We start from the raw sequence: 21,267 nt of genomic DNA, 5'->3' as shown, positions 1-21,267 counted from the left end.
AAATAATCTATTGTATTATCACTATTAATTATTTTGGTTTGATTGACCCCAAGGGTGCTTAACCATTGGACCACGTCCTCAGCCCTTTTTATTATTTATTTATTTGTTTACTTAGAGACTGGGTTTCGCTAAATTGCTGATGGCATCAGGGCATCATGGAAAAAGCACCAGAAACACTGAATTAACTTAAATTTTAGCATGGAGCTGCCTGCCTCAGCCTCCAGAGTCGCTGGGATTACAGGCCTTGGCCACGGTGCCAAATCTATTTTTAAAACCTATATGACATCATGTCCTTTGCCTTCCATCTTTCAGTGATTTCCTGTCGCTTTGTAATTTTTTTTTTTTTTTTTTTTTTTTACTTTTAAGAAAAACTGGGCTCAAGTGGTTGCGGTGGTGCACGCCTGTAATCCTAGCTACTAGGGAGACTTCAGCAGGAGGACCCCAAATTTGAGGCCAATCTGAGCAACAGACCTTGTCTCAAAATAAAAAAAATAAAAAGGGCTGGGCTGGAGGTGTGGCTCAACGTGGGAGGCAGTGTGTTTGATCCTCAGCACTGCATAAAAATAAAGGTATTGTGTATAGACACATTAAAAAAATTTTTTTAGCTAAGTAAATAAATAAGAAGGGCTGGTAGCTCAGAAATAGAATGCCCTGGGTTCAAATCACTAGTACCAAAAAATATATTGAGCTATCAGCAAACAATGACAGTTTTACTTCATTATAATTCAGTATAGTGGGGGGAAAAAGTGGAAATAGTGTATGTTTTGTTTTGTTCCTGAATTTAAGCAAAGTATATAATATTTTACCAATATAAAAGCCTCAGACTTTCTTAAGTATTCATTATCAAATTAAGGAAATGTCTTTCTCATCCTAGTTTTCTTAGTATTTTTATCATTAAAATGGACTTATTTCTATCAAATGCTTTTTCTTTTGCATTAAAAAAAAAATTGTGCCAGGCACTGAGGAGGCTGAGGCAGGAGGATCTAAGTTGGATGTCAGCCTGGGCAACATAGTGAGACCCTGTCTCAAAATAAAAAGGGCAAGGGACATAGCCCCCAGTGGTAGAGCACTCAGGTGTTAGGGGTGTTCAATCCCTAGTACTGCCAAAAAAAATAACCCAATTAGAAAATGTGTGAAACATTTGAATAGACATTTCCCTAACAAAGACATATGAACTGGCAACACACACATGAAAAGATGTTCATTAGGGAAATGCAATAAGATAGGACTTTACAGCCACTCAGATGGCTAAAGTAAATCCAGGCCAGCGTAGGCAATATGGAGGAGCTGGAATGCTCATAAATTATGGAAATGATGTGGGCACTTGGGAAAAAGGGTCTAGCAGTTTCTCAAAGTATTTAAAGGTTACCATGTAACTCAGAAATTCCCCTGGGTACTGGTGTAACCAAGAGATACAGCTGTGGGAGATTGTGTTTGGGATTGGGGTCTCTGACAAACTTCGTGATTGTGACATGCGTGGTAACTAGAAAGTTTCTATGCAAAACACAGAATACCTGGCTATTGGGAGACTCCTGTGTAAAAGCACGGGATGCCCGGATGCTATAGCAATGTTCTTAACGAGTTACCCAGGCTTGGAATGTCCAGCAGTTTCCCCTTGAAGCTATTAGGATAACTATGCAGGTGCACTATCTGGTTTCCACGGTAACGTCCTTGGAGGAAAGGGGCTCTGTGTTGGTATGAACCTGGACCTTCTCTCAGCTAGCCAGCACTCGGGGTTAAAGGAATACTGGTTAGAATGCAGTCATGGTAATGGGTAATATGTAGCCTTTCTTGGGTTAATAAACACGGCAGCAGAGTAGAACAGCCACCTGTGTGCCTTCTACACTGTGTGCGTGTGTCTGTCCTTTACTCACCTCTTCACAGGTTCTCTCTACAGGTATTCTTAACACCCCGCCACATAAAAATCTGCACATGAGACAGGTGCAACGGCACATGCCTGGAATCCCCTCAACTCAAGAGGCTGAGACAGAAGGACTGTAAGTTCAAGGCCAGCCTGGGCAGCTTAGTGAGATCCTGTCTCAAGATAAAAAGGGCTAAGATTGTGGCTCAATGGTAGAGCACCCCTGGATTTAGTCCCCAGTACCACAAAAACAAAAATAACCAGCTTTCACATGAATATGGTGAAACTTATTCATAGCAGAATTACTCATAATAGCCCAAAGTTGAAACAATCCAAACATCCATATTCAAAGTATGCCCATACAATGGAATATTATTTAACCATAAAACTGAACAAATAACGAAGACATACTATAACCTAGGTGAACTTTGATAACTTAGGCTAAGCAGAAGCAGCCAGATGCAGAAGATCCTATACCATATGATTCCCTTTATATGAAAATCATAAAGAAAAATTAGTGGTGCGGGGGCTGGTAGGAAGGGAAATGGGTCAGGACTGTGAATAGTTTGGGGTTTGGGGTTTCTTATTTGGGGTAATGAAAATGTTTTAAACTTAGTGGTGATGGTTGCATAGCCTTGTGAATATGCTCAAAACCACTGGATTGTACACTAAATGGGTGAATTTCATAGTATATAAATTTGATCTCAATTTAAAACACAGCAGGTAAGTAATGGTGAAGATAGACCCAAAAAAAAAAGCAATATACAGAAAACAGAATTTCCTGAAGAAAAAAATACTCAAATTTATAACTTATGAAAAATTCCCTGAAATAATAAAGACACGAAGCTACATGTTGAAAAAGCACACCACTGCCAGGTGTGGGGGTGCACACCTGAAATCCCAATGACTCCGGAGGCTGAGGCAGGAGGATCACAAGGTCAAGATTACAGCCTCAACAACTTAGTGAGACCCAATCACCAAGAAAAAGAAATAAAAAGGGCTGGGGATGTTGTTCTGTGGTAGAAGACCCCTGGATTTGATCCCCAGTGATGCAAAAAATAAAATAAAAATTTAAAAAAGTAGAATTTTTTTTTAAATTAAAAGAAATATAGAGAGGTGAGTCTCTAAGCCCAAGCAGCTCTTAGACTAATGGGAATAATAAAACTCAATGACTGATTTTTTTTTTCCTTTTCTTTCCTTTTTCTTTTTGTACTGGAAATTGAACCTGGGGTGCTCTACTACTGAGCTATAATCCCCAGTCCTTTTTTATTTTGAGACAGGGTCTCCCTAAGTTGCTGAAGGCCTACTAAATTGCTAAGGCTGGACTTGACCTTGTGATCTTCTTGCCTCAGCCTCCAGATTTGCTGGGATTGCAGTGAGCACTTGAATAAATGACTAATTAAATAATAGAGTTCTGGTAGGAATATGAGTCCAGTGCTTGCAGTTCAACAAAATACTGAAGAAAGCTGAGAAATTCAGCACCAAAAAAATAGGGCTTTGAAGGATGAATAGGAGCTGGCTGTCATTCGTTGCAAACTGCACGGAGCCTGTAAGTGAGCACAAATGGAAACTAGCTCTTTAAGAAGCCAGCCCATGGGGCGGTCTGGTTACTGGTTAATCCTACCTGGCTCATGGTGGATCAGGTTACTGTTGTGGAAAAGAAGTCTCCAGAGACCTCGCCTGCTAGCCCAGAAGGTGAAAGCTATGTACTGCCCAGAAGCCGGGAAGCCTTTAATTAAATTCACCCACTGTAAGAAATCCATCTACAGCTTCAGTGTGCCCCGACACTGTCCTCTCTGTCAGCAGGAAGTGGGCTCCGGGAAACTGGAGGAAGCACCTGTTAGCATCTCTAATCCATTCACTGATGGGCATCAAGAAAAATGCTCCTTCCTGCTGCGACCAACTCAGGGGACATTTCTCAGGTATGGTGTTTTTTTTTTTAAGCACGTTGAATTGTGCAAAGTTTTCCTTCTGTTTGTGTCACTAAAATTTTTCTTTTACCAATATGCACTATACAGTGGGAAGTTTCAGTTTCATGAGTGATCTTACCTGTGTTTTGACCTTAAATCCTGATATGTAGACCTACTTGTTTTGTGGCTCAGTGGTAGAGCACTTGCCTAGCATGGGTGAGGCACTGGATTCGATCCTCAGCACCACATATAAATAAATAAGCAAACCAAAGGTCCATCAACAACTAAAATAAATAAATATATATTTTTTAAATGTCAGCTGGGTGGAGTGGCACACACCTGTAATTCCAGTGGTTTGGGAGGCTGAGGCAGGAGGATCACAATTTCAAAGCCAGCCTCAGCAAAAAGCAAGGTGCTAAGCAACTCAGTGAAACCCTGTCTCTAAATAAAATACAAAAAAAAAAAGGGCTGGGGATGTGGCTCAGTGGTCAAGTGCCCCCTGAAGTCAATCCCTGGTACCAAAAAAAGAAAGTCAAAAAATAAAAATCCGATTGGTGTGCGGGGGTCGTTGGGGGTATGGCTTTGTGTTGGAGCGTTTGCCTTTTATGTGTGAGGCACTAGGTTCAACTCTCAGCACTGCATATAAATAAACAAATAAAATAAAGGTCCAACAACAACTAAAATTAAAAAAAAAATTTAATGTGCACATATTTTTTAAGAATATGTGCACAATATAGGAAGGACACACCTGCTCAAACAATTTTAGGAGAGAAAAGTATCTGCTAAGAGGCTAACTGGGAAAATAACCAGCTGCCAATCCTATCAAAATAGTACCTTTGAATCCCAGCGACTTGGGAGGCTGACGCAGGATTGCAAGTTCAAGGCCAGCTTCAACAATTTAGAGAGCCTGTCTCAAGGAAAAAAAAAAAGAGAGAGAGAGAGATAAAAGACTGAGGATGGAGCTGGGATTGTGGCTCACAGGCAGAGCACTCGCCTAGCATTCATAAGGCAGTGGGTTCGATCCTCAGCATCACATAAAGATATTGTGCTCACCTCTAACCAAAAAATAAATATTAAAAAAACCCACCCAGTCGGTGGTATTAAAAAAAAAAAAAAAAAAAAAAGGCTGAGGATGTAGCTCAGTGGTAAACTTTCCCTGTACTTCTTCCCCAGTACCCCCTTCCCCCCAAAAAATTTCATTGTGGCTGCTCCCTGGCTTTAAGAATGAATGCAATCCCAGCAGCTAGAGAGGCTGAGACAGGAGGGATCGCAAGTTCAAAGCCAGCCTCAGCAATGGCGAGGTGCTGAACAACTCAGTGAGATCCTGTCTCTAAATAAAATACAAAATAGGGCTGGTAAGGTGGCTCAGTGGTTGAGTGCCCCCCCACCCCCAAAAAAAGAATGAATGCAGAAATCAAAAAGAAAACATTATGTCTCAACTGTTCCTGTGGAGTTTACAAATAGAATTGAAAATGACCCTGTATAAACCAGGTTTTTAAAGTGGCGTGCATGTTATTGAATGATGGCATGCACTTTATTTAGGAAGTATGTTCAGGCTCTGGGGTGAGGAAGACTCATCTCTTATCCTGGTTCTTTTACTAACCAGCTCTGAGAACCCTCTCCAAGTCTCTAATCCCTCAGCTGTCAAAGGTGGATGGCTCCAACTTTGCAGGTGGTGAGGTCCAGGGATCAGGCACATAAGCCTGGCCCAAGTGTCAATCATGAGGCTTCAACCCTGTGCTCCTTCTATTCCAAAATTCACATTCAGCTCAGACTGTGGCTCCCCAGCCTAGCAGGACCTTCGCTTCCACCTTAAACAGAACCACAGAGGCCCAGCTCTTTCCTAAGAGCCCCCTCTGAGTCATTAACTGGTTGGATTCCAAAAGCTTTTGAATCAAGTGGCCAGAATTCAGGATTTCCTTCTCATAACATTGGCCCAGAAAACAAATCCTTACTGAAGAGCTCTCCTAGGGATGCCATAGACCCGCTTTTCTGAAATGACATGATGCATGATCGAATTTCAGACTGGCCCTAAGCTCGCCTCTTGGTGCTGAGGATTGAATTTAGCATCCCATGTATGCTAAGCACCTGCTAAGCACCGCTATACCCCCCCAACCCCATGCATTTTTTTAATATTTATTTTTTAGTTGTAGTTGACAAAATATCTTTATTTATATGTGGCGCTGAGGATCGAACCCTGGGCCTCGCATGTGCTAGACGAGCACTTTACCTCTGAGCTACAACCCCAGCCCAACCCCATGCATTTTTATGTTTGTTTATATACTTTTTTTTTTGGGGGGGGGGACAGGGAATTGAATCCAAGGGTGCTTTACCACTAAGCTACTGCCCCAGCTCTTTTTCAAATTTTATTGACCAGGGCCTTGCTAACTTGCTGAGGCTGGCCTCACACTTGCAATCCTCCTGCCTCAGGATTGTGTGCTACAGTCCCTAGCCCTTTATCTTAAGGTGCCACACGAGAGGGGGAGGACCTCTATCATAGGCTGCTGCTGCTTTTCCTCCTTCTCTTTCTTCCTTTTTAATCTACCAAATGCTTTATTTACTACCTCTACTTTTAATATACTTTGTGAGTCTCTAAAGAGCTAGAAAGACTAGATGTTTCCAATAAGGACTTAAGTGTGTCCACAATGTCCACAGTAGAGCCCAATAAACTACTCACACGTGAAGATGGTTCTATCTGAAAGCATCTTGTAAGCTAGGCATTCCATCTTGTAGGCATTCCAGCCTAGAATCCTCCATTTCTTCCAATTCCTCCTCTCCTGTCTCAGGTGTCTCTCGGAGGTCCTGTTACCATTTCCTTTCAAGAGTCCTTTTCTGAAGACTGCCTTTCTATGAATTTTAACACAAAGTGTACAGAATGTGTTAGTTTACCAACTACTAATGTCATACACTGGCAACCGTTTTAATATCTGGAGATTAGGTATTACAGAATTAAGTCTCCTTCCTCCAGTAGATGCATAATGTATACAGTGCAGCAAAGTTGGACAAAATGCACAGAACATACACGGCAATGAGTAAACTAGAATTTTCTAGTATTTCCTAACAAAATACCTGTGTAATGTCTTTCCTTCTGCCACCCTCAGCCCAGTGAGCAAGTGCCTACAGTATACCATTCAGAGGTGGGTTAACGATTCCAAATGCTATTTCCCATCAGTTTTAAAAAGATATTTACAAAAAAGTTTTCTTCCTACCACTTCTACTTTAAGTATATAGAGGGACTAGATATTTCATATGAGAACTTGCCGGGCATGGTGGTGCATGCTTGTCATCCAAGTAACTTGGGAGGCTGAGGCAGGAGGATCCCAGGTTTGAGGCCAGCTGTAGCAACTTAGCGAAACCCTGTCTCAAAGTAAAAAAAAAAATAAAAGTAAGATGGGCTGGGGATGCAGCTCAGTGGTAGAGCCACTGGGTTCAATACTCAGCATTAAAAGAAGTAAATAAATAATTATAATAACAAGTGTTTCTTTCAGGGAGTATGATGGCAAGTCTGATCTCCATGTTGGAATCACTAACACAAATGGTGAGTGTATTTGCATACTTTTAATTAAAAATAAATCATGCCACGACACCCAGTTTGAGACTGGTATTTCTAGAAAAGATGTAATTATAGCAACATTTAACTAGTGATCCTGCTGTTCCACCATGAGGTAGGAACAGCTACCCCCGGCCCCTGCAAAAAAAAAAAAAAAAAAATAGAAACACTTGACTCTATGGCAAGTTATTACCACTCACATACTAAATATTTGGAAGCTTCCCCCCGCCCACAGTGCCAGATATGGAACCCAGGGCATTGCACGTATTAGATGAGCGCTCTATGGTGATGGCAAAACCAGACCTGGTTGTGAAAAGAAATTATAAGTGTTATGGTGAGGGCTGAGGTTGGGGATTGGCAGTAGAGCACCTGCCTAGCATGTGTGAGGCCCTGGGTTTGATTCTCAGCACCACATAAATAAATAAATACATAAATTAAATAAAGGTCCATCAACGACGACTAAAAAATATTAAGCAAACAAAGCCTTATGGTAAGAAACGTGGGGAAAGTCAATTTTTCTCTCTTCTCTCAGCCTTTCTCCAGGAAGCCTAATTAACTATGGTCCCTACCTTTTGGACAGTAAAACACTGCACTGGGAATATGACTCTTCCCTCCTGATAGGTAAACACCCCTGTGCCAGGCTTTCAAGGCTAGAGATTTAACAGATGCCTGTAAAAAGAGCCATTTCTTCTTATCCATTTCTGTGAGCATGCTTTATTAAGAGACCTTGCACAGGCCTTCAGCCACGTAGATTAAGAATTTTTTTTGGGGGGGGGGGTGCTGAGGATTGAACTCAGGTGCACTCAATAACAGCCACATCCCCAGCCCTTTTTTATATTTTATTTAGAGATACGGTCTCACTGCGTTGCTAAGTGCCTTGCTAAATTGCTGAGGTTGGCTTTCAACTCGAGATCCTCCGGCCTCAGCCTCCTGAGCTGCTGGGATTACAGGCGTGCACCACCACGCCGGCTAGGAATTCTTTTTAAAAGAGGGGAAAAAAGGGTCCAGTGATAGAATGTAGACCCATTCTAAGATGACGCCAAATAATCTATAAATGCTGTGAAAACTGTGGATCGGGGCTCAGAATTTGGAGTTTGTTCTTCTCTGGGCCCACCAGGGTGAAATGATGCTTGGCGTTCTCCTCCTCCTCCTCTCCAGTCTGCCTCTCAGCCAGTCTGTTTCCCACAACATGACCACGGAGCCACATCTTCAGCCCCTTCAAAGCTCTTCAGTGTTTTTCTCAGTGAAGACCCCTGCAAACCTGCACATTTTTTCATTGACTTTTAGAGAGGAAAAAACAGACTTCCTGAGAGGTTGAGTTGCCCAAGACCTCCACATGTTGAGTCTGAACCTCTGGACCCATATCCCTTGATTTCCCAATCCTATATTCAACCTACTGCCACTGGGTCCCAGCACCATGAGGGATTCAGGAATCAAGCTGAAGGTTAGAACACCTGAGGGTGTGGGAGGACCTGAAGTACTTTGCTTAATTTTTTTTTTTAAGGTAAGCTGTGGGGGTAGCTCCCTGGTACAGTGCTTGCCTAGCATGCAGGAGGCCCTAGGTTCCATCCCCAGCACTGCAAAAATTTTTTAAAAAGTATATGGCGATTACACAGAATGCTCCTTTGGCTGGATTGAGTTCTGAGGTGCAGAGTTTGTAACCAGAAACCAGAATCATTTTCCTCTGCAGGAGAAGGGCCTGGACCCTGGGAGCAGGTGGGGCTCTTAGTTCTGGCCTCTCTGGTTGGTTTTTCCTGTTGGAGGAAGAGGAAACTAACAACATGAACACAAACTAGAACTGGTTTTTGTTTGTTTGCAGAACTGGGGACTGAACCCCAACTCTTGCATGCTAGGCAAACACCATACCACTCTTTTAAGTCAACTTTTCTCACTGCTGTGACTAAAAGGACCCGACCAGGACAACTGTAGAGGAGGAAAGGTTTATCTGAGGGCTCACGATTTTAGAGGTTTTAGTTCATAGAAGGCAGGCTCCATTCCTCAGGGCTCCAGTGAGGCAGGATATCATGGCAGAAGAGTGTGGCAGAGGGAAACAGCTCACGTGTGGATCAAAAAACAGAGAGAGTGAGACTCCACGCTCCAGATACAAAATATATACCCCATAGCCACGCCCTGAGCAAACCCCTTCCTCCAGCCTCCCCCCACCTGCCTCCAGTTACCACTCAGTTCACCCCACCAGGGATCAATTCACTGATTAGGGTCAGGCTATAACCCAATAATCTCTCCTCTAAACCTTCTTGCATTGTCTCACACGTGCGTGGGCTTTTGGGGGACACCTCACATCCAAACCAGAACAATCACTGATCTACACCCCGCAGAGCCCGTTTTAAAATTTTTGTTTTTAGCCAGGCATGGTGGTAATTACTGGTAATCCCAGCCACTTGGGAGGCTGAGGCAGGAGGATGGGAAGTTGGATACTAGCCTCAGCAACTTAGCGAGGCCCTCAGCAACTTATGAGAACTTGTCTCATTAAAAAAAAAAAAAAGACTTGGGGGGTGTAGCTTAGTGGTAGAGCATCCCTAGGTTTGATCCCAAGTACTAAAAAAACCAACAAATAATTTTAGACAATAAAACATCTAAATTTCATATCTAAATCTCACTCGATGGATTGCTGCTTCCCATACTTATTCTAGAGTCTCTCTCTTGCTCTCTGACAGTAGCAGGAAAGTGGAGCCTGCATTCACCAAAGGACAAGTTCCTGAGGTGGCTGCTGCTCTTGTCTGAGGTGCCTTTTAACAGACATGAGTTTTTCCCTGGGCTCTGTGTGACTTTGGTTTGCAGGGGTCGTGTATAATTACAACCAACGCGGTGTCCGGCGAGACCAAGCGGGATGGGAGCAGAGTCTAAGTGTCCCGTTAGTGCAGCCCAACATGTTTGGACTGAGAGACCAGTGGAACAGGTACTTGGAAGACTTCTCAGCCATGGGAGCCTGGCTGCCACACAGGTGGGTGGCTACGAAGACCACATTCTGCATGCAGGTGTGATCCCTGTGGGGGATCTTTTTTTTTTTTTTTTTAATTTTAGCAATTTTGAAATTGATTTCTCAATTCCTTTCTCCCTCACCCTTTTAGAAGATGGATAGTATACTTGTGAATTTCAATGTTTCTGCAGTTTCCCTTGCAATGAGTTTTGATCCTGTGGGCTATCATAAAACTTAGGTATGGAATTTCACTTCTAAAATGTAGACTCTCATTCAAATTAAGTTCTCCAGGTTGGCAGTTTATAGGCACCTAAGTCCTAAATGCTTGGGTGAGCCTACTCCTACCTGTCTTTTGGTTAATAAGCAGATATAGCCCAAGATGCCATTGTCCCCCAGAATTGTACCTCTGGAGGCTTCATAAGTAAGTGGGTCAGCACATAAAGGGGCCCTATCCCCTGAGGAAACAGATTTCAATTATGAAAGTCCTTCCATAGCTTCACAACCTGTTCCTTAGAAGCTTTTAAAGTTCAGCCTCTCAGGGGCTGGTGCTGTGGGGTGCACCAATAGTCCCAGCTTCTGGGGAGGCTGTAGCAGGAGGATCTCTTGAGCTCAGTTCAATGCCAGCCTGGGCAGCACAGAGAGACTCTGTCTCTCTCTCTTTTTGGTACTGGGGATTGAACTCAGAGGTGCTTTACCACTAAGCCACATCCTTTTTATTTTTTATTCTGAGACAGGGTCTTGCTAAGTTGCTGAGGCTAGCCTTGAACTTCTGATCCTCCTGCTCCAGCCTCCCAAGTCACTGGGATGGCGGGTATGCACCGCCATGCTGGGTCATACCTTAAATAAATAAATGCATGCATACAAACACACAGCTCAGCTTTTCTTCTCTGTATCCCTCTCCTGAAAGGTATGACGAAGACCACCACAACTGCTACAGCTACACCCTCTCATTCATTAACTGCATTCTGACCACAGAAGGCAAAGAGCAACTGGACAAGAATGAATTCACGGAGAAATATGTGATCCCAAGGACACGGTTGGCCTCCAAGTACATCACCCTCTACCGGGCAATAGAAAAGCATGGTTTCTACGCAGTTGACCATCCTGACCAAGGAACAAGCCCTCCTTCTGAGGTGGTTTGTGCTGAGGGCTATGAGTGAGGGTGGAGGGGACAGGACATTCAGGGGTCACTGTCTTTAATTGGTCCTGAGGATTTCCAAATGCATCTAATTAGAGTTAATAAAAAGATGTGTGGTTTTCTTTAAGTCTATTTCAGCTTACTGTAGTCGAGGGGATCCTCCAGCCTCAGCCTCCCGGAGGCTGGGATTACAGGTGTGCATCTCCTTACCTGGCTATGGTGGGTTTAGAGGTATAATCCCATCTTAAGTGGAGGAGCATTTGTATTCCAACTTCCCCTCCTTCACACTCTGTTTTAGGTGTCAGTTTCTCTAGTCTAATTTCCCATCTTCAAGGAACCAACATTATGTCTCTTTTGCATATGAAGATACTTTCCCAATGTCATATAACGACAGAACTGGGGTTCATACCCAGGTTTGTCTGCAAAGCCGTGCATTCAACGCCTGGGTCACTGCAGGGGTTAAGACCCACCATACCCAGGGTATGCCAGCATCTGGGTTAGCCATTCACCATCATTAGAGACAAAAGGAGAAAATAAGGATTGTTTACCTCAATATGCAAAATGGGAAGGAGGTAAAAATTATGTCATTACAAAATCAGCTAAAATAAAAACTGATAATAATAGAATGTTTTCATAATACTTCATGCTAATTTCTCTTAGGGCTGCACTGCTGAATTTTCAAGGCTTCAGAAGGTCCCCATTCCCTCTTTTAGGGGTCACTCTCTGGTCTGGAGGTGGTTTGCTTTATATATTTTTTTCCCTTTCATGTTATGAGGCTACAAATTCCCCACTCCTACAAAACCAAAGTCCCATATCTATAGGTTTTACGTGTAATAAAGGAAATTAGTCACTGAAATAACACCAACAGATGGCAATGTTGCTCAGCTTTGTAGAATTCTGAACTGAGAATCCTTTGATTTCTCACACCAGCTACCTGCTAACCACAGTGATAAGGAGGCTCTGGCTGGGCACCGTGCACTCCTGTAATCCTAGCCACTTGGGAGGCTGAGGCAGGAGGATCGCAAGGTCAAGGCGAGCCTCAGCAATTTAGCAAGTTGCTCAAATAAAAATAATAAAATTAATAATAAAAAATAATTAATAAAATGAAATAGATAATAAAAATAGAGGGTGGTGGCTCAGTGGTAAAGCATCCCTAGTTTCAATCCCCAGTACCAAAAAAAAAGGAGGCTCAACACTGAAACCAAACTCTGTTCTCCAGATGAGGTCTCAGGGTTCTCTCTGGTGACAATGCTTCTTTATGTCATTGTTCAACACTGCCTGGGGCACACATTGGGGACTGACCACTGGGCACACCAAGTACCTCAGTGTCACAGAATGGAGAGACCAGGACTCACACAGTGAATTTTTTTTTCCAAAGCTTCAGCTTGTGCAAAACACTCCAAGAGCTAAGAAACCCCAAGAAACATTATTAAAGGGGAAAAAAAAAAAAAAAGAAGAAGAAGACCCAACAGCTGCATCTAGTTCAGGAGGGGCTGAATGTTGAGCTGTCCTTAGCTACCATACCTCAGACTATTTTTTTGGTCACCTCCTTCTCCTTCTGTGTTACCTTCCAGGGCGTGATCGAGATTTTTCACTTTCTAGAGAAAGTAATAAAAGCAATGGTAATTTTATCTGAAAGGTGAAACAATACATCAATTACCTGCCAGACCCTTTTCCTATGTTATCTCATTTTTACTTAATTGCATTCTCTATGGATTTACCTATTTTAGATATTTCATATATATGGAATCATACAGTACAGAACCTTTTCTGTCTGTCTGTTCCTCCTCCTCCTTCTTCTTCTTCTTCTTCTTTTTTTTTTTTTTTGGTATTGGGGAGTGAACTCAGGGGCCCTCAACCACCGAGCCCCATCCTCAGTCCTGTTTTGCATTTTATTTAGAGACAGGGTCTCACTGAGTTGCTTAGGGCCTCGCTTTTGCTGAGGCTGGCTTTGAACTTGCAATCCTCCTGCCTCAGCCTCCCAAGCTGCTGGGATTACAGGCATGGGACCCCATATATATATTTATTTTAGTTGTAGTTGGACACAATACCTTTATTTTATTTTTATGTGGTGCTGAGGATCAAACCCAGTGCCTCACACGTGCCAGGCAAGCGCTCTACCACTGAGCCACAGCCACAGGTCCCACCCCCCAGCCCTTTTTATTTTTAATTATGAGACAGGATCTTGGTAACTTTCCTAGGCTGTCCTTGAACTTGTGAACCTCCTGCCTCAGTCTCCTTAGTCACTGGGATCATAGGCATAAGCCACTGTGTTCAGTTAGTATCTTTTTTTTGGCTGTGCAGGGGTGTACCAGGAATTGAAGTCACTGAGCCCCATCCCCAGCCCTATTTTGCATTTTATTTAGAGACAGGGTCTCAGTGAATTGCTTAGGGCTTCGCTTTTGCTGAATCTGACTTTGAACTCCTGATCCTCCTGCCTCAGCCTCCTGAGCCACTGGGATTACCGTGCACCACTGTGCCTGGCCAGTTTCATTTCTTTTGGTGGCTGAGTGACATTCCACTGTGTGGGCGTATCAGTAACATTAACTTCATGTTTAGAGTTGAGAACATTTGACGTCAGGCTCACACAACTAACGTAGGATGAAGTGGGACACAAACCTGAGTCTCACTATCAACCCTCCGGCCTCTCATAAGGAATTGCTGAAACCTAGAACCCAAACTTGTCTTTTTTTTTTTTTTTTTTAAAGAGAGAGAGAATTTTTTAATATTTATTTTTTAGTTTTCGGTGGGCACAACATCTTTGTTTGTGGTGCTGAGGATCGAACCCGGGCTGCACACATGCCAGGGGAGCTTGAGCCACACCCCCAGCCCCCAAACCCCTCTTAAAGCTTTTAAGCCCTGTGAACTGTCAAGTGCTAACCCTCACCCAAGAAGGCGGTTCCCTAAAAGGAAGGCAGGTTTGCTGCCCCTGAACCACTTTATTTATTTAAATATTTGTTTTTTTAGTTGTAGTTGGACACAATACCTCTATTTTATTTATTTATTTTTATATTATGCAGAGGATCAAGCCCAGGGTCTCGCCTGTGCGAGGTGGGTGCTCTGCTGCTGAGCCACAACCCCAGCCACCCCTGAACCACTTTAATCCCTGTGTCACTGCCTGGCAGAGCCGGGTCAGGGCCTTCCCAGGGTGACCACCCTAGTGGAGCCCCAGGCTTCATAGGGCAGGACAGAGATAAGTCAGTTTGCTCCCATGATGGAGTGGCCCCTCTGGCACCATCCCAACATGGAATTTGCTCTGAATACAAATAGACAGATGTTGTGTCTTTTTGGCCTCTTGTCAATTGGGCGGATCTGAGTCACTCCTGCCAGGAAGGAAGGAAGACTCCCTGTTGTGCCAGGTGCCTTTTGGGTCCTCCTTCTTTGTCCCTGTCACCACACAATGAGAAAAACATTCACAGGGGCCCATTTTAGAATTAAGATCACTGAGGCTGATAAAAGGCAGCAAGGAAGTTGCTCAAGGGCACAACCCAGCCGGGGTTCCTTTCTAGAAGGTTCACTGCCCTCCTCAGCCTTCAAGGGAGTTATCTGGGGAAACCCGTATGCTGAGGTTGCTGAGTTTGGATCCACAGATGGACCTGGTGGGATCTGCCATTCTTCTGATGCCATCTGCAAGATCATTACGCACGAGGCCTGGGGTGTAGCTCAGTGGCGGAGTGCTGGCCTGGCATAGCGTGAGGCCCTGGGTTCCATCTCTCCAGAACTGCAAATAAAATCAAATAAATAAAATCTCAGGTACAGGAGTGCATTCCTGGAAGAGGGGCCTGGCTGCACCCCAACCTTGTGGAGCAGGACCATCGTGCATTTGCAGAAGCACACACCCAACCACAGGGGGACACTTCTGACCTTACCTGGCTAAGAGGGTGCTCCTTGAGTTCAGTTTCTGAATGCCACTTGAATGATTTTGCAGCCAACCCTGCCCTGGTGGTTATATTTGATTTGGACATCCAATGTGGGGGCACAATTTTTTTTTTTTTTGGAAGTTATGATAGCACATGTTCAGAGCAAGAACCAAGGTGGTACAGACACCTGTGTGTCATTTATGCACACAGCAGCCCGGTGGGTTGGGGTTGACGGTCTCACGAGAACAGTGGCTAAGGCTCAGAGATGGTCACTTCTGTGCATCACCAATGACTATGCAAGTGGAGAACTTGGCATTAGATTGGATGGAGGAGGTGGCACAAGCTGCCATCTTTGCAGGTCACCTACTGCTTCTACTGTTTGGGCTTGTGGTGTGCCGTCACCCTATATCCCCACCTTGGTATCTGAAAACATCGAAGGATAGGGAGAAGCATCATAAAATAAGTAGGTAAGTTTTGGAGGCCAAGGAGAAGTTGGAAGTGATAAAATGTCCTGAGAAAGCACACATAAAAGGCATAATCTTGCCAGGCATGGTGGCACATGCCCTGTAATCCCAGCAATTTGGGTGGCTGAGGCAGGAAGATCACAAGTTCAAGGCCAACCTTAGCAATTTAGCAACACCCTGTTTCAAAATAAAAAAAAAAAAACCAAAGGACCAGGGATGTGGCTCAGTGAAAGCATCCCTAGGTAAATTCCTAGTACCAAAAAAAAAAAAAAAAAAAAAAAAAAAGAAAGAAACAAAACCAAAACAGAACAAAAACCCAACAAAAAACATGGTCAAGTATGTATATAATGTTGTGTACAATATTTTGCACTAAGTGACAAAATTTGTGAAAATAGTCGGTTCCAGAAAGCTTCATGGTGTTCCCAAATACGGTGTGCTCAAGCCAGTGACATCCCTGTGCTAAGTGTACATGGTGAGCCTGTGAGGCCACTGAGACTAGCCTCATACAGTGGAAAGCTCTTCTTTTTTTTGGGGTGGGTACCAGAGATTGAACTCAGGGGCACTAGACCACTGAGCCACACCCCAGCCCTATTTTGTATTTTATTTAGAGACAGGGTCTCACTGAGTTGCTCAGCACCTCGCTGTTGCTGAGGCTGACTTTGAACTTGCGATCCTCCTGCCTCAGCCTCCTGAGTAGCTGGAACTACATAACCAAACCACACCTGGCTCTAGCAGGAAACTGAACACCTCGAGAGCCCAGTGATGGAGAAAGATGACTTTGTGAAGGCTTTGTTTTGTTTGTTTCTTGACGCTAGGGATTAAATCCTGGGCTTTGTACATACTAGGCAAGCTATACTGAGCTACATGACCTACCACGTGAGGATTTCAGGTCCCAGTATGGAGGGACCTCTACCACTAAGGGCACTCTACCACTAAGGTTTATCTCCAGCTCTTCTTTTTGATACGGGATTGAACCCAGGGTGCTTTACCACTGGGCCACATTCCCATCCCTTGTTTTTTTTTTTTTTTTTTTTTGAAGTAGGGTCTTGCTGAATTGCTTAGAGCCTTGCTAAGTTGCTGAGGCTGGTCTGGAACTCAAGCTCTTCCTATCCTAGCCTCCCAAGTTTCTGGGACTATAGGCATGTGCCATTGCACCCAGCTTCCAGCCCTTTTTGAGAGAGGGTCTTGCAAGGAATGCTGAGGCTGGTATCAAACCTGTGGTCCTCCTGCCTTAGCTGAGTTGCTGGGATCACAGGTGTGATACACAGACTACCTGGCTCTGTATTTCACTTTTGAAGCCTCTCAGGAAGGGTCGCAAGATTGAGTACCACCTAAGCTTGAGGCTTTGAAGCTACAGATGAGGCAATCACTGTTGTAAGCGAAGCTGCAGCATCACCCCCAGTGAACTGTGGAAAACTCCTGAAGGTATTGCAAAGCAAATTTCCAATCTTGACGAAACTGCCTTTTTTTTTTTTTTTTAAAAAAAAAGAAAACACATACCACCAAAGTGTCAGGACATAAATCCTCCAAAGAGCAGCTACTACTGCTGTTAGCTAGAAACTGTGAGAGCAATGTTAGACCCAAACCCCATTCTAGAGCCCAAGGGCCCTGTGGTAATGCTGAAGAGCACCTGGCCTGCCATGCGGAGTCCAAATCATGTTCACAAAGGAACACCTTCCATACAGGCTTGGAGAGCGCTATTGTTTCTGGGCTGGGGATGCAGCTCAGTGGTAGAGTGCTTGCCTAATATATGCATGGCCCTGGGTCCCCAGCAGCCACGGGGACAGGGGGTGAAGATGCTGCTTCTAGAGCTTGCCGTCATCAATACCTACTGTGTGGTCTCTGGCTTTTTCATACCACACCATTACTGGAGTCACAAGCTTCAAGGTGTACAAGCTGGGGATCCAGTGCCCTGAGCTACGTCTCTATATCCCCAGTCATTTTTTAAACTTTGAGGCAGGATCTTGCTAAATTGCTGAGGGTCTTGCTAAATTGCCCAGGCTGACCTCCAACTTGCGATCTGCCTGTCTCAGGCACTCCCTCCCTGCCCCATTACAGGTGCCTGACTTATGGAAGAGTTTTTACCAAAAAGGCATTTAGAGCACTGAACAGGCTTGCAAAGAAGTGTTGTGACATGCAATGAAAGGCACCAGTGAAGGGCTTGGCACTCCTAAGAAACTTCTGACCAAGGGCTGTTACTGGCCAGAGTCAAAATGGGCTGGTTGTGAACAGCAGGATCAGGACCTGAACAGAGACATATGACTACATGCAGAACCTGTGTGTCGACCAGGGTTCATCTCACAGAGTTCTCAAGCTGTCCCCACTGGGAAGGTCAGGGGCCAAGGCTGTCAGGCAGTTTCCTGGATTTGGGATGGATCGAAGACATTTCTTGTATACTAGCTCGCTTTGACTTCCTTCTCCCCATCACCAAAGAACAACCATCTCCCTCCTTGTTAGGGTTTGAATGTGGTTTGTTCCCACCAAAACTCATGTGGTTCCCAACAATAGTAATACCAAAGTATGGGTCCTTTAAGGGAGACAGCAGGTAACGGGACAGGGATGTAGCTCCTGCAGGATGGGTTAGCTCCTGAGGGCAGGCCGTTAGAGAAGTGGCCAGGACCTTCCCCAATCTCTTACTCTTGCAGGAGCCGTTTCTGCAAATGGTGAGATCCCTTCTTCTCCGCCATGCTGCGATATAGCCAGGGAGCCCTTGCCGCAACCCACACCATGCTGTTTGGACTTTCCAGCCACCAGAATTGTGACCCCAGTGAATCTTTTTTTTTTTTTTCCACTACACCTTACCCAGCACAAGGTCACAGGTGTTCTATTTAAAGACATTCCTCTTGTCACCAAATGCTTCTTAGGTAATATTCATTTCTTTTTCTTTCTTTTTAAAATTTGTTCTAATTAGTTACACATGATGAGAATATATTTTGACACATCATACATAAATGGAGTATAACTTCTCATTTGTCTCATTGTACATGATGTAGTTACAGAGATGACGTAATCTTTTTTAATTTTTTTTTTGTTGTTGATAGACCTTTATTTTATTTTTATGCGGTGCTGAGAATTGAACCAGTGCCTCACACATGCCAGGCCAGTGTGCTACCACTGAGCCCAAGCCCTAGCCCAGGTCATGTAATCTTATATGCTCACAGGATCATTGATATCACTATCATTCCTACTCTCATGCTCCCTCCCCTCCCTTCATCCCCATCTAGTCCAAAATACCTGTTCTCCCCTGCTCCCTTATTGTGAATTAGCATCTGCATGTCAGAGAAAACATTCACTTTTTGTTCTTTGGGATTGGCTTATTTCATTTAACAGGGTAGTTTCCAATTCTATCCATTTACCAGCAAATGCCATCATCTCATTCTTCTTTAAGGCTGAGTAATATTCTATAGTTTATTTACCAAAGTTTCTTTACCCATTTAATCTGTTGAAGACACCTAGATTGGTTCCATAGTTTAGTTACTGTGAATTGAGCTGCTATAAATGTTGATGTGGCTGAGTCGCTATTTATGTTGATTTTAAGTCCTTTGGGTATAAACCTAGGAGGGGGATGACTGGGGCAAATGGTGGTTCCATTCCAAGTTTTCTTAGGAATCTCCATACTGCTTTCCATAGTGGTTGCACCAATTTGCAGTCTCACCAGCAATGTATGAGTGTGCCTTTTCCCCCATGTCCTCACCAACATTTACAGTTGCTCGTATTCTTGATGATTGCCATTCTGACTGGAGTGAGACGGAAACTCAGTATAATTTTGATGTTCATTGCTTTCTAACCAATTAAACAAATTTGTTTATTGTACTTTCCTACATGTTAACTGCATTTATTATGTGTCTCCAAACATATTATTTCATCACTTATTTTTATTTTACAAGTTTCCCAGAGCAAGAATTTTTAACTATATCGTGATAATATTGGATAAGTTTATGTTCTGCACATAAACTTATCCAATAATGAGTTGAGAATTAAGCAATTCAGTAATTGATTTTTTTTAAAAATATTTTTTTAGTTGTTGATAGACCTTTATTTTATTCATTTACTTATACGGGGTGCTGAGAATTGAACTCAGTGCCTCATATTTATCAGGCAAGTGCTCTACCACTGAGCCACAATCCCAGCCTCTCAGTAATTGATGTTTTAAAGATTTTTCTTTGAATCAAAAAATCCTTGGCAGATAATCAATGGATTTTTTTTTTTCTTTTAAATGCTGGGGATTGAATTCAGACAAGCTTTATTGCTGAGATAGATTCCTAGTCCTTACTGTTTATTTTGAGGCAGGCTCTTACTAAGTTGCTGAGGGTCTTATTAGTTGCTGAGGCTGGCCTTGAACTTGGGATCCTCCTGCTGAGTCAATGGAATTACAGGTGAGCCCCACACCCAGATGGATTTTTAAATCCAAGGACAAGTCCTTGGATATGCTGAGATGCATTCATACTTTCTCCATTTAAAGAATGGAACATGGGGCCCTGTGATCCCCACATCTGCTCTCTGATGCTCTCTCTCTCTGTAACAGATTAGATGTGCAAACAAGAGAGATCTTGTTCATATCTGTGTATGAACGTGCTCCCAAAACTGCAGAGTGCTGTATAAATGGAAATTATATTTTTGTATAAACGTGTATTATATTTTTGTACAAACTCAGAGAGCAGACCTACCTGTTCCTGGGAGAGTCCTCTCTGGACTCATCTAGTCTGACCTCCCCAGTGACTGGATGAAGTACCCAGGCTGGGGCCTAGAGGGTTCAGCGAGCAAGTGACTCGAGGACAGACCTTGTGGCTTCAGCACAGGCCTCGTTTTCCTCCCCTAAGTAGCTGGATGGACGATTACAGGGAAAGGACTTTGTGGAAGGCTCAGTGAGTGGGAAATCTGAGGCTGAATCGCTAGAGTTCATCTTGGTCGCTTCTCTCTCGTGAGGAAACCCAGCGACTGAGAATCACCTCCTGTAACCAAGACAAACAAAAGGTGACTGATTTCAAAGACAGAAATGAGAGAATGTTCCAAGCATCTGACATCACAGCTGTGCTTCACAAAGAGGCATCCTCTGTGCAAAGATGATACCCTCTCCCTCTTTCCTCCTTCTCTCCCTCGCTTCTCCATCCCTTGCATACTAGGGATTGAACCCAGGGGTGCTCTCCCACTGAGCCACATCCCCAGCCCTTTTTATTTTTTTATTTTGAGGCAGGGTCTCACTAGTTTGCTCAGGCTGGCCTCAAACTTGTAACCCTTCTGTCCCAACCACCTTGGCCACTGGGATTACAGGTGCTTATAACAGATCTGGAGAAAACACAAAGGCAACGATGTAATCCTTACGTTATCTATAATATCTATAATAATCACTACAGAGACTTTAAAGGCTGGACTTGCTCAGCTGTGCTTCCCACCAGCACATTTTGGGACAGTCGTGCAGGTATGGAACCTAATGCCCAATGTCAGAACTGGGTCAGCCACTGAGAAAGGGAGGAGTGCATTTTGATCAGTATTTTATGAAAACCTAACCCAGTGGAGAGGAGCAGGGCAAATGGAGGGAGGGGGCT

The 21,267-nt window shown here is 43.7% G+C and overlaps 2 protein-coding genes across 4 annotated transcripts in view; one reads left to right on the top strand and one right to left on the bottom strand.

Moving 5' to 3' along the window:
* The first annotated feature begins 3,565 nt into the window (after positions 1-3,565).
* Mkrn2os (MKRN2 opposite strand) lies at positions 3,566-11,419 on the top strand. The gene is made up of 4 exons (XM_027931770.2): positions 3,566-3,783; positions 7,260-7,309; positions 10,121-10,283; positions 11,167-11,419. Exons 1-4 carry the CDS (start codon positions 3,566-3,568, stop codon positions 11,417-11,419), a joined length of 684 nt encoding a protein of 227 aa, XP_027787571.1.
* Positions 11,420-19,115: 7,696 nt separating this feature from the next.
* The window catches only part of Tsen2 (tRNA splicing endonuclease subunit 2), a 32,416-nt gene continuing 30,264 nt past the window's right edge, over positions 19,116-21,267 (bottom strand). For all 3 annotated transcript variants that reach the window (XM_027931972.2, XM_071605875.1, XM_071605876.1), the window contains exon 12: positions 19,116-20,673. In XM_027931972.2, coding sequence (XP_027787773.2) covers positions 20,614-20,673 — 60 coding nt within the window. In that variant the 3' untranslated portion in view covers positions 19,116-20,613. The remainder of the gene's footprint in view (positions 20,674-21,267) is intronic.

The sequence above is a fragment of the Marmota flaviventris genome, chromosome 20 (assembly GCF_047511675.1).
Source record: "Marmota flaviventris isolate mMarFla1 chromosome 20, mMarFla1.hap1, whole genome shotgun sequence".
Lineage (NCBI taxonomy): Eukaryota > Metazoa > Chordata > Mammalia > Rodentia > Sciuridae > Marmota > Marmota flaviventris.
This window is presented reverse-complemented; position numbering and strand designations above follow the sequence as displayed.